The sequence below is a fragment of the Lycorma delicatula genome, chromosome 6, assembly GCF_047948215.1.
Source record: "Lycorma delicatula isolate Av1 chromosome 6, ASM4794821v1, whole genome shotgun sequence".
NCBI lineage: Eukaryota > Metazoa > Arthropoda > Insecta > Hemiptera > Fulgoridae > Lycorma > Lycorma delicatula.
The window spans coordinates 12,264,340-12,278,791 of record NC_134460.1 but is presented as its reverse complement, the minus strand read 5'-3'; the positions used below and the strand labels follow the sequence as shown (position 1 = coordinate 12,278,791).

The 14,452-nt window shown below is 30.6% G+C and overlaps 1 protein-coding gene across 2 annotated transcripts in view; it reads right to left on the bottom strand.

The window, feature by feature from the left end:
* Positions 1 to 14,452, bottom strand: part of Msp300 (Muscle-specific protein 300 kDa) — a 764,465-nt gene that overhangs the window by 163,365 nt on the left and 586,648 nt on the right. For both annotated transcript variants that reach the window (XM_075369201.1, XM_075369200.1), the window contains 6 exons: positions 8,996 to 9,166; positions 8,643 to 8,798; positions 7,197 to 7,349; positions 4,582 to 4,903; positions 2,408 to 2,583; positions 728 to 859 (listed from right to left, as the gene is read on the bottom strand). In XM_075369201.1, the coding sequence (XP_075225316.1) occupies positions 728 to 859; positions 2,408 to 2,583; positions 4,582 to 4,903; positions 7,197 to 7,349; positions 8,643 to 8,798; positions 8,996 to 9,166 (1,110 nt within the window). The remainder of the gene's footprint in view (positions 1 to 727; positions 860 to 2,407; positions 2,584 to 4,581; positions 4,904 to 7,196; positions 7,350 to 8,642; positions 8,799 to 8,995; positions 9,167 to 14,452) is intronic.

The window sequence follows — 14,452 nt, the reverse complement described above, 5'->3', positions numbered from 1 at the left end:
TGATGTTTTGAGGTAGAAAGAAGGAATGTAGCAAAAAAGTCCAGAAATTGAGGGGAAAAATGAAACTGGCTATTATATCATGACAATACATTTACACAAACCTCCCTCAGAACATTGTAGTTTTTAGCAAAGAACAACCTGGAAGTTATCATACACCTCTGTACTCTTCAGATCTAGCTCCCCCTAACTTTGGTTTGTTTTCCAAACAAACTCTGAAACTCTGTTGCTTTTGTCATACTAGACTGTATCAAAAAAGAAATTTAGGCAGTTTTGGATGGTCTTCCAGGAAAGGGTTTTTACCAATGCTTTTGAGTAGAGGAAAAGGTGTTGGAATCAGTAAATATACTTCCAAGGAAATTACTTTTTAAGAACATGGTGGCATTTGTAAAAAAATCTAAGTGAATTTACTTTTTTTAGTCTTAGTCTGGGAACTTTCCAATACCACTTTGATTATGATTGTATCTTACTGACAGATTTGTATGTCATAAATAAATATTAGTCATAAGAAATCTTCTTTTTTTTTTGTCACTGAAGAACAGATATACATTGCAGTAAAAAGAATTCATATGACTTAAAGAACCAAAAAGTTAAGGAGATATTTCATAGTTTAATTTATTAATTAAACTGTATTAAAAGCCAAGAAATTATCTACTCAAAACTTAATTCTAACATACTTATCAGATTAATAGAAAAGACATTACTGGATGAAAAAAATATTTTAACAAACCTGATATCTTGAGTTCAAGTGACGTAGTTGATTGTTAACATAAGTATCAAGATGTGATGACAAAAGTGTTGATGCAGTCTGGTTGAATCTTTCAATTTGGCCAGAACCTTCCTCCAATTGAACTAATATAATCTGAAAAAAAATTCACCATTAATGACAATGTAATTAGAAACAGAAGATAGAATCTAATGGTACAACTAGCTAAAAAAAGCAATTAGTGAAAACTTACATGCACACTATATTTCTTATGGAAGCAAGACTTAGATACAAAAGAGAAAGTAGACGTGAAAGCATTTGAGTAACAATGTTACCATTGAATGACGAAGATACTTTGGATGCACATAGTTAGTAATATAGTAAGAAAAAGGTTTAGAGAAGAATTACTGAGTAAAAATGGCTAAATTACTGATTTTCTGGCTAAAATCTTGGAAGGATCTGTGCAGGGAAAAACTGTAAAGGGATACCTACTATAAAATATGTAGGATTACTGATAGAATAATTTGATTGTTAGTCACAAATGAACTGAAGAAAGTAACACAAGATTGGTAATAATCAATCTCAGAGTTGAAAGTAAAGAAAAACATAATTCCAAAATTTTCTTACATAAAAAAGGAAGATACAAAAATTTGTTTTGTATGCATAACTTAGAGGAAAAATAGATAAAACTTATACACAGTAGCTATATTTTATAACTTAAGGCATTTGTCAAAAGTAATAGTCCAATTTAAATAAAAAGTAATTGGCAACAATGAATCAAAACAAGTATATGTTCACATACTTCAATAGGTTCATTACCTTGCTACCAGCGACTGGTCAGCAATTTTTTGTTTACTTACCATGACTATAAGTAATGTTTGTGTCAACAACTAACGTTACTGGTTGTGAAATCTGGCCCGTGATTTGATTTCTTTGTATTCCTGAAATTCATTATGAATAGTTAGAAATGTACTAGTCAACACTAATTAGTGAAGGAGATATAAGGCATTGGCATAGTAAGTTTAATGAAAGTTATACAAAAATTGTTCAGAAAAGAGTACTGGATTATATGAGATGCCTTGTTGAATGAGTGAGTACAGGCTAACTAATATAGTGGCAAGCATGCTGGCTTCTATTATAGCTGGTCATGGCTTTTATTCCTGACAAGGGTCTGGTATTTTTTTACCTATAATTTCATCTACTTCATCTTACTGATTAAATTACATGTAGAAGTATGTCTAAGATCACTGTAAAAAAAATGTGAAAGTAGGGCAGAACTAATGTTCATGATTTTAGATCTTCTTATGGAATTCAAAAATTTCTCAGAATGTAAAATATCTAAGGGTTCAACATTTTTACTGAAAAACTGGACCACTATAAACTGAGTATTGTGATGGCTCTGTAAAGCTACGGTGCTTAAAAATCCAAGATTGGCAACTACTTGTGGATTTTTGGATGGTAATGCGAGAAAGGAAGACAAATTGTTTCCTTTATAATGGGTGGTGATTGTCTAATAGAATTTGTATAAAAGGAACTTGTTGTACTTAGCATGTAGCATTTAAACAACATAAATATATGTTTGTCATAAATAGGCTGACTATTTAGTCTTTAATTTGCTAAATTTGGTCCCTAAAAAAATGACTACTCATGAGTAAATAGTAAATTACAATAAATGAGTGATTTCAATTAAACTTATTTACTTACTTTTACATCTTGTACTTGTTTTTCTTTTTCTTGTACAGTAGCTAAAAGAGCTGTTTTTTGTGCTTTCACCAAAACATCCATTTGTTGTAACCAATCAGACAGACGTTCATATTCTTCTTTATATTCACGCCACTGAATAATCATTGCTTCTAACTGATCTTTCTGTTCTTGTATCTCTGTAGAAAATATAATTTAAAAAAATATTTTTACATTATATACTGAAAACTGTGTAATACAATAATAATAACCATATTACTTTATATACATTAAACAAAATAGCAGAAATTTATTATTAAATTATCTCATTTTTTTATACTGTTTATAATGATTACTTATAACCAAATACACCCAGGGTTACTGCTACGAATGAAGAGAGACAATGTAGAAGAATGTCAGCTGATTTATTTACTTTTTGTGGGTGAACAACCAGATAGGTTAAAAAACAAACAACTTACACAATACATTCTCCAGTACTACTACAGGTAAATTAGAAAACAAATAAATGCGTTTATTTTTATTTCTATTACATAACAGAGATTTTGATTTTTAACTTCTTTTATTAAAAAAAAAAAGCTCATTCTTTTCTCATAATGAAAATATATAATTTTATGTACATGGATAAAAACAACTTTAGAAAGATGTTGCGCTTAGTTTTCCGTCCAAAATAAGAAGTTTTGTAACAGCCAAAGCTGATCTGGGAGTGTGTTATATGTAATATTTGGAGGGGGCCGACAGTGACTAGAAAAGCTATCTGGATTTCAAAGAGAAAAACTACTTAATGAGAAAATCCAAGATGAAAAACTGGAGTGTATGGGACACATAACCAGAAAAAACTTGGCTCCAGTTTACAGCTCAAAAAATCAATGAAAGGTGTTAAAATTGTTTAATGGGAAAGAGACTGTTAGGTAAAGGAAGACTAATTGACACTGAAATTAACATGCTTTAGATTTCACCTACTTAGACACAACTTAAATGAGGAAAACAAGATGAAGCAAGATGTATGGAGAATGTACTTTCAAATGAGCTTCAAAGATGATGAAACATGACAAAAAGTTTGTCCAGAGCATTCACAGTGAACGAAAAATTTTTTATCAGTGGTGAAAAAATTTCTCACAAAAATTCAATTCCAAAAGTAGTAATGGAAATCCCATAACTAAAGATTTGTCGAGCGATGAACTATTATCATCATATGACCCAAATCCTAAGAGAATTACAATAGTGTAATTTGGACTTGATTACCTAAAAGAGTGTTTGTTAACACAATAAACTGAAACTAGATTTACATAATAATTGGATGCTATAACAATAAAGAGCAATAAATAGAGAAAGCAAAGTCCTCCACAAAATATGAATTTCTTCAGGAGCTAACACCCTGTTCGAACAAAGATTGATGCTGAACATTTAAGAAACATTGAACAAGAAATTCAGATTACATTGAAGTATGTAGAATACATAAGATACTCTTTAAAAAAAAATTAGAACAGCAGCTAGAAGACTAAATATGCATCAAGTGATTTTTAAAAATAAAAGGTAATTTTAAACGCTAAGTCTACTATAAAACACAATCATTTTAATTTACATGCATTTTTTCCAGCTTCTGCAAGGTAAACGTATGAGATTTTCAAGGTATATCTAATATTTTATGATAATTTTAGAATGAAAAACAAAATACTAAAAGATTGTTTCTAATAAATAAATTGAAAAAATAACATTACTGGAAAATTTTCTGTAAAAATTTTAACAAAATTTGGAATGTCTTGGGGATACAAAAGATATAAAGGCTTAATTTCACCAAGGGAGCAAAATGCAGATATGGATTAAGTGTGGTAAAAATTGAACTAAAAATGTTCATAACTAAAGGAGAAAAGTGTATAAACAGTTAAAGTACAAGGAAGTAACTTTTATGCATGGATCTTATTTTTTAAAGGAAGACTTTATTACTTTAAAATTCATTACTAACACCTGAAATTTAAATGACTGAAGCACTAATGTGGTTGCTTGCAAACTGGAGGTCTTGGTTTTGAGTCCCAAGGTCTGGAAAACATGCCTCAACATCAACATATTCATTAATGGCTTTAGGTAGATGTAACTTAAAAGTAACAAATAAAAAACTAATTGAAAATTCACCAGATAATGAAATAAAATATAATTACAATACAAGTAAATAAACATACCTTTAAATAAGTTATGGAAACTTTCTGATAATGCACGAACATCATTTCTTATGATTTCTTGTCCTTCAGGAGATGTACTGGCTAATGTAACCTGTGCAGTAGTGTCGTGATGATCTAGTAATAGTTCACCTTGTGCTTTTTTATTAAGTAAAGCCTCCAAAGGAGCTACAGCTGTTTCAATGGCCAATTTATCACTCAGTGAACGTTGTTTCATTGATGGAACCTTTTCTCTAGCACGTGTTAACCATGTGACTAAATCATCATGAGCTTCTTTATATGCTCTATGATCCTTATACTGATCTTCTCGTTCCTGCATCAGATTCTGAAAATAAAAAGAATTATAAATTAAATTTTCTATTTTTGTTTCTCATCAATCACCTTATTGGTAACAAACTTCTCCATTCTCTTCAGTTATATGTTAATCTCCAAATGATACATATTTGTTACAAACTGCATCACTAATTATCTGCTTAATGCATCTTTGTCTCTAAAAGTTTTAACCGTTTACATTTTCATCCATTACTACATTAAATAAAAATAAGTGCCTTAATATATAACCAATCAAACTAGTTTTTTTAGTAAAAATCTACCACACATATTATTTTTCTCAGCTTGTCTTATTTCTCTATCACCCACTAATTTTCAGCTTTCTTCATTAATATTGCACTTTAAAAGCCTCCATTCTTTGCCTTTCTTACTTTGTATTGTCCAGGTTTTGCTGTAATACAGAATTCTACTCCAAACAGATATTTTTATAAATTTTTTAATTCCAATATTTATACTTGAAGCTAGCGAAATATCTTTTCAAAAAGACTTTCTTAATTTGGCTTTAATAGCTTCCTAATATAATATTACTGTTTAAATAATATATTTTTTGTTTTACTTTTGGTAAACACTGCACCTACTTTAATACTTTACTATTTAATAATTTACTAATTCTTCATCTCTATTACCTCATTACCTTTGTTTTGCTTTACTTATTTTCAAATTAATTTTTCTCTTATCAATTAATCTGTACCATCCAAAATTCCTTAATCATCATGATTAATATTAATTAATCATCATGTAATATTAAAAAGGAAATAATCTACTTATTAGTTTTAATAGAGTAAGATAAGTATTTTGTAGCCCCTAACCCAACAGTCTGTTACACTATTTACAAGTTTTACTATAAGAGGTGTGATCAAAAACTATCCAGCCTTATTTTTTATTCCAGTAACCAGTTGTAGTGCAGGAGGAGCAAGGGGCACCACTGTGAAATGTGGCCTTGATTTGTACTGGTTCTGTATTAATTGTTTTGCTGCCATTGCAGCCAGTGGCTGCCTAACAAGTATGAAAGTATAGTGTGTGAGTAGAGATTGTCTTGTTTTTGTAGTCATTTAAAAAGACTGAAAGGCTTGAGGAGAGAAATTGGTATCTGCTCAACTGATTTTAATAGAAGATGTCTATATGCAACATGCAGTAGTAAAATTTGTCACAAAACTTCTCACTGATGAACAAAAAGAAAACTAACTGCAAGTTGTACAAGACACGAATATACTAATGCTGATGCTGATTTTACAAAAAAAATAATAACCAGAGATGAAACATGGGTCTACAACGGCTATGCATGAGACAAAGGGACAGTCATCCCACGAGAAAACTCATGGGAAAGTTCTCTGTGGTAAAACACAGCCTTTTTTTTTTATTATTATCACGGTATGACCCCATGAATGTGCTCCTCCAGGACAAACTGTCAATAAAGTTTGACAGTTTATATCTATTCTTCGTCGGCTAAAAAGAATTGTTCGATACAAGAAATTGGAGCTTTCAGAAAATGGCAATGGAAAATTCACCACAACAATGTTCCAGTACATTTATTATAATTTTAACCATAGGTTCTTGGCAAAACACAGGATCAAGCAACTTCAGCAAGCTCCTGACTCACCATATATGGCTCCCTAAGATTTTTGGGTCTTTCCCAAGCTTAAAATTATGCTTAAAAGAAAGATTTAAAGAAAAGGAAGAGATCAAAATAAATGCAACAAGAGGATTTAAGATGCTGACTAAAATTACATTGAAAAATGCTTCAAAGAATGGAAACATTGCAGGGATAAGTGTTTTACATCTGAAGGAACCTACTTTGAAGGTAGTAAGTAAGTCATTGAACAAAACAGGTTAAATATTTTTGTTTTTATGAGCCAAAGTAAGATACTTTTTGATCACACATTGTGTAACTTGGGCTTATATTATTTGATGGATGTTTTATTGCTCGTATTAGAAGCAGATATTATGTTTTCTAAAGGTTATATGTTGAAAAAGCCCAAGTTACACAATGTGTGATCAAAAAAACTGCAATAAATTTGATTCAACATATTTTTGCTTATATCTCATACATATTGGCAAACTAAAAAATGAATAGTAACAATCCACTCAGAAGTATTTAAATAAAGATAAAACAGTTGGGAGGTTCAAAACAGAAGAATTATATGACAGAAAGGAGATACTATCGTTATAGGAAATCTCTTCATAGTACATAGTAAAATATGAGAAAATTGTTTGCAAAAATAATACCAAATACAAATAAAAATCACAACATCAAAAATAAATTAAAATAATAAGTTATGAAAACAAACCTTAATTTTTTCACTGAGAGAATCAAATTTATCCAGAATTTCTTGTGCTTGTGTTGCTGCATGACTCTGTTGACCACTTGCTAACATTTCAGCTGCTTTTGCTTTTAAACTATCAACCTCAATTTTTTCGCATCTTGCTTTTTCATCTAGGTGCTGAAAAAGAAATTAAAATATTGTACATAAGAAATTATTAATATTTATTTTATTGATATGAACTTCATAGTTTAAACTAGCAGAATAAACAAGTAGAAATATATTTGCAGGTTTCAATAAATCACGCAATTTAAATGTGGAGGATGTCTGGTCAAATAGAAAAGGCCATCCAAGTTACTGAAGTGCAATGTCCATGAATCAATTTAATTTTTTAGCCTCAACTCTTCATTTTGATGACAAAGAGTCTCGGACAGTGTATAAATCATTTGACAATTTAGCTCCCATTAGCGAAATATGGGATGAATTTATTGATCCCATATAAAAGTCATTATTCTCCCCATGAGTATGCAACTACAGATGAAAAACTCCTAGGATTTCACGACCGATATTCATTCAGAGCCTATTCATCTTCAAATCCCAATTAGTATGGCTTAAAAATCATTATGGTGAATGATGCAAGAACATACTATATGGTAAATGCTATCCCATAAGTTGGAAAAGTAGAGACTGTAGAGAAGGAGCCACCTAGCTTCATATTATGTTAGAACATTGGCTTCAATACATGGCACCAACCGAAACCTTACTGTCGATATTGGTTCACATCAGTGCCGTTATTCAACATGATGCTAAAAGAACACAAATTAACTATGATTGGAACTATCTGCAAAAATAAGTGAGAAATTCCACCAGACTTTTTGAAGGCAAGACAACAAGGCCAGTCACAGTTTTGTTTTGATAAAAATAAAACACTTGTTTCCTTTTTCCCGAAACAAAATAAAATAGTTCTTTTGTTGTCAACAATGCAATATGATGATTCTGTAAACCCTGAAAAAGGAAACCCAGAGATAATTCTTTCATACAATTCCACAAAAGGTGGTACAGATACATTTAACCAATTGTGTCATGAATACACAGATACTAGAAAAACCAAACAACAGATATTTTTGGCATGCTAGATTACAGTGCAATAAATGCCATCATTCTATATAAGTTAGTGAATAGCCAAAAAACTATAAAAAGATGATTTTTTATTTGAACTCAGATTTTTGCTTTGTGAATCGCATATGAGGAACTGCCTACAGACCATGATATATTGCACAGATCATTTTGTCTTCAAATCCACGATCTTTTAGGAGTAAAAGCAACACCTCCTGTCCAAGAAAAGCTTTTAAGTAAACAGAGATGCAAATACTGCCCATAGAATAAAGACAGGAAGACCAGCTTAGTCTGCACATCCAAAGCTTCCACAGACAATGAAACATAAGTAAAAATAGACAGAATTATTATTATTACCTTTATTCTCTCAAGTTGAGCTCTTTTTTCTGACATTGTTCCTTGGAATTCACACATTTCACCATACACTGTTGTCAAATATTCAACTGTTTTATTTAACTGATGAATTTGTTCCAAAAATCCAGACCAGCGCTGAATAGAATCATCAAGTATTGTCTAAAAAAAAAATTAGTTTATACATAATAATCTGATACAAGACTGCAAAAAATTAAAAATAAATTTAACAAAATAAAATCTTGAATTTTAGATTTACTGGTAAAAAATTTAAAGTAAGTGGTGAATGTTTACATATATATTTTTGTCTTTATTTATTATAAAGGAAGGAATAATTAAAAAAATTAAATAACAAATACCTTTGTTTCAACCATTTTTGTAGCAAGAGCGCTCCACTGTTCTTGTAAATTAGCTAGGGCTTGATTTATAGCTTGATGACCACTTGGTGCAGTATTTGCCAAAACAGTCTGTGCTAATTCAACGGACCCTTGGATTTTGCTAAAACCCTCTTCCTTGTATAATAACAGATCCTAAAAAAAATTTGTTAGGTTTAATTAAATCTATAACAATAATACTATTAATTTAAAATAAGGGACAAAAACAAATTGTATCTTATCACATAATCTTCTACAACAAGTTTTACATATATCAGAGATTTTCTCACCACTAGTTTTTCATCATTGGATTTTCTGTATTGTAGAAGGCACCCATATTATATGATATAGATTGTACCAGATAATTTAAAGTTATTTCAAAAGATATATTGCACATAGAATCAAATTATGACACAAAATTTCCAACAGAACAAGAAATTACAGAAATAAAAAATTACTGTAAGATCATTAAAGAAATTTTTAATTAATAATAGAATTAGTACATTAATTCCTTTTCTAATAAAAACTAGGTTAAATTTTAGATTACTTTATTATGGTATATGTTTGTTGGTGGCGGTGGGGTAATAGTGGTTAGTAGCAGATATTATATTGTAACAAGACCAGTATAATGGACCTGGCTAGTGGGATCCTTCCAATTAAGAAGAAAAAGTATGAGAGAATAGTAATGAAAATAATCTAGAAAGGAACTAAAAGGGATCCATTCTCAGGCTAACATTTCTGTTTAACCATCTGTTCTTTGCAGTACTGACAGACAATAGGCATACCTCCAACAGCTGTTCTTTGACAAGAAGGGTTACCTTGCCGGAATAGGAATTTATGGGAAAATGTAAGGGCATGGTGGTTGAAATTACGGTTATCACCCCACGGTTGAAAATACGCTTCAACAGTTAAGGAATAAGGCAGATACTGGTTCTGCAGGTCAGAGGATATAAATACTGCAGGACCAGTAGTTAACGAGTAGTCAAGTGAGTGCTGGGAGGTCATGTTTGGTGTAGTCGTGATAATACAGGGAGTAGTTCTGTGAGGTCACGTTCAATGTAATTGTATGATGGCATTATCAGTCAGCAGTTGGTAACAAAGAGTGAAGAGTATGTCACAAGCATCCCAGTGTGGACAGTGGGTGAATGCAGGAAGTTGTTCGGTGAGTTGTTGGTAGACAATACTGAAAGTGACAGTATTATATTAATTCATAAAGTACAGGGTAGTTTTACTGCAAACAGCAAAGTTATGAGCAAAGAATGGAATTGTATTAACTTTTTATAACTCTTACTGCATTTCTTTGAGGTTTGTACAAAGATAAATGACAGAGGATATTTTAATAGCGCAACTTCCTTTTTATTAATTCTTCTTTTACTACGTTTTTATTCTTTTTAAGGTTTACATATGCATTTTTCTGGAATTTTTTAAGATAAATTTTAGATGATTGTTTGCAAAATTAGTAATACTCTAATGTCTATTAGTATTCTCATTTAGTCTAATCATTTTTACAAATGTTTTCAGACATTACTATCTGATAGGGTATATTTTTTTGTAGAGAGATCAACTTCAAATTTGTTTATTTATTTATTCATTCTGTTTACTACAAGCTGACACTTAATTACAGTTACCTTTCCCAATTTTTTTTTTACAATGAGAATTTTACAACATGCAAATGACGCCAAACCCAACCAGATTTGACCCAGAAACTTCCGATTGACAGGTAAAGAAACTATCACTTGGATAGTATTATTTTAAATATATTGATATTATTTACATATATAAAGATCAAGAGTATCCATTTGTATGTTTATTTATACTGAAGTTCACTTAAAAATCAAGAACTGCTGGACTAATCTTAATGATTCACTTACTTATGTTTTAAGTATAAATTTATTCATATAACTACTCTTATTTTAACATTATGTTTCATTTAGTAAAAGTTTGAGTTACTGATTTATGTTTTGTAATGGATCACACATCATTCCCAAAGTGAATCTCCATCAATTTTGTTATTTCATTAGTCAAAAATGAGCGAACTGCTCTCAAGATATCATCTATTTAATATAAAATTTTGTTATACATAAATAAATAAATAAATTTATTTTATTTTATTTAAAATATAAATTTTGTTATAAATATTTTTACAATTTTTTGAATGAATGCTGAGGGATTCTTTGTTGAGTTTATAATTCAAGTTATATCTCTTTAATAATTACTAAGTTTGTGTCGTCTTTACATTGCATACAGAACTAAAAAGCAAAAGAGTTTTAACTTTAATGCAATGCAATGTATGATAATGGATTCTTATGTATTTTTTAACACTGAATCAAAAATAACTTTAATTTTTTCACATCACATAAGGATTTTTCACAAATCACAAATTTCAAAATTTGTATAAAGTTGAAAAATTGTAAAAATGTGATATAAAACAGATACAAAAAATATTTTTTATAATAAGTTAATATTTTATATACACTTTTTTGGCTTATACTATGCATTCTTATAGCTAAACAGTTGAGTGATTAGAAGAGGATGGCGGTGGGGGATCATTCACCCCTTAATATCTAATGAAATTTGCCACAAAATAAGCCTAATTTCTATTATAGTGAATTTTAAATTAATCTATTTTTATTTATTTAATTAATTTTTATGAGGTACATCATGCCTTTGGAAACCACTCTCCTTCTTCACCTACCCTTAATCCTTAATGGCAAAGTATGTAATATACTTACTATTTTATTCCCCATGTGTTGAAGTTTCTTTGGACAGTTTATATTCTGCTTCATGCTTTTCCTTCTATGTTCTCTACAGGGTTCATCTTGGTATAACATACAGCAATAGTCTGCCAACATCATAGTAGTCAATCTTCCTTGATACCTCCTTTCCATTTCTTTCATATCCTGATCAAATCTCTTGCTCATCTCTTCACTAATGGCAGCCATTTTTTCAGGAAAATAGTCCACTGTGAATTTTGGAAGTGAACCTTCAAGCTCATGGAACAGCCTACATTTTTGTAATTCTGCAGCATGCTCTCAATGATTGATATGAAGGTCGGATCCTTCTTCATGTCCAGAAACTTGGTTACTACGTCTTTAAAGGCTCCCCAAGCTTCTTTTTCTGCAACTTCCATTTGTTTTACAAAATTGCCATTTTTGAGAAGTTTTCTACTATCAAGACCAGTAAAAGACACAGTATAAGACTGGAAATTTGTCACAGATGTATTTAAAACATTTACTTTCTTTTGGTAAGGTTTTGAAAATTGCTTCATCAAGCCTAACTTGACATGCCAGGAGAACTTTATTCAAATCTATGAGAGATTTTCAGAGCACAATTTTGGTTCCAGGTTCTAATGAAGCTCTTTTCGGCCAATCTTTCCTTACCCAATGATTTTCTCTGTCTCTGCCCCATTTTCTCTGTCCCACTCACACAAAAAACAAGGAAACTTTGTGTATCCTCCTTGCTGTCCTAGGAACATCAATATTACTTTGAGGTCGCCGCACATAATCCACTTATGTTTGTCATATTTAATTTTATCTAGAACAAATTCTAAATTATCATAACCCTTTTTTATATGGACAGGATATCCAATAGGTATTGACAGATACATATTTCCATTGTGAAGGACAACTTTGAGGCTTTTTTTAGATAAATCTATGAACAGTCTCCGATCGGTACTTTCATACGAAATGTTAAATTGAGTCGAAAGTCCTGGTACATTAGTGCAGAAGGCTAATTCTCCAGCTTCCAAAAAACATGGAAGTAAATCCTTTTCTCTGTACCTGAACCAGGAAAATGAGGAGCCAGATGCTAGCAGGTTCTTCTCTTTAAGCCTTGAACCAAGCAATTCTGAATTTTGTTTGGTCAGATATAAGTATCGAACCAAATCGTTTAGTTCAGACTGTGAATAAAGCTCTGGTGCACAGCTTTCTCCAGGTTCGTACTCCTTGATGTGATCTTCATTTAAATCATTTGTGGAACCATCTACTTCAGGTAAATTTTCTGGTGGAATTGGCACTGGTATGTCTGAACCATGAGGAAATGGCATAAAGCGAATGGCATATTTGGATAGACGATCCTTTTTTTATTCTTCAAATTAAAACCTTGTGAACACCAGTTGAACAAAATTAGCAATCTTTGGTGTGATTTCTTGGCATTGCAAACATAGTGGGGTGCCGAAGTTTTATCTTGATCTCCAATTTTCACTCTGAAATACGTGAGGTACACTTGTCAAATGAAACTTTTTATATTACACTTTTGCCTTTCCACCATTAACTCACCACAAATGTAATAAAAAAAATCTGCTGAATTTTTGCAGCCTCTTGAAGCCATTTTGAAAACGGGAAGTTTACCATATGGCCTGAAAATACATTTTCCACCAACAAAAACTTGTTTGATCAAAGAAGACAGAAAAAACTCGTTTACACAGGCTGATGGCTGAAACAGCATTGATAGTAGTTTCACGGTGCATGAGTGGCATGGATAGCTGCCAATAAGCACGTTACATCTTGTTAAGTTTTATCACAACCTGTCTATCAAGCTCTCCCACCGTCTCGTCATCTTCAACCTGAACACCCCCATCTTCAACCCCACCACCCTCCTCTTCAGACCACTCAACTGTTTAGCTATAAGAATGCATAGTATAAGCAATGATTATTAATTCATTATAAAAGAAAATGTTTTATGCCTATTTTATAGTATCACATTTTTGCAATTTTTCAACTTTTTACAAATTTTGAAATTTTCAATTTGTGAAAAATCTTGACATGGTAGAAAAAATGAAGGTTATATTTGGATTCAAAAAAATATATAGGAATCAATTATCAAAAGGTAAAAAACATTTCACAACCCAAATTTTGAAGACTTGAGTTATTTTAAACAATATAACTGATTTTAATTTAATTTGAAGAACAAACTTATTTTAATTACACAAATATAATCAACTGGTATGTTACTAATACTTGCTACTTCTTCAGTAGAAGCAATTTCTTATTTATTAGTGGTCCATTTCTCTTTAAATAAAAACTACATTTTTATACTTCCTTATGATACACTTTAAAAACTACACAAAAACTTGTTCTCTTCTTCTCTTTTAGTAAAACAGTATTTAATTTGGACATTCAGGATGAATTTTAGCAACAAATTTCAAGTAATGAAGATTAAAACAAATAACAAAATTGTCCACAGCTTTCAACAAAATTTTAATAATTTCAAATGGGAGGTCCCCCTTCCTTAATCCACAGAGAAAGTTTTTAGTGATTCAAACTGAAATGTACTTTACCAAAATATTAATTTCCGTTTATTAAACTAAAAGAATTTATATATATATATATATATATATATATATATATATATATATATTTGATTTTTTACTGAGGGTTCCTGTTTTATAGATTTAATTTGTGGAGGAACTCTGGTGTAATTTAGTATTCTTATATGAGAAAG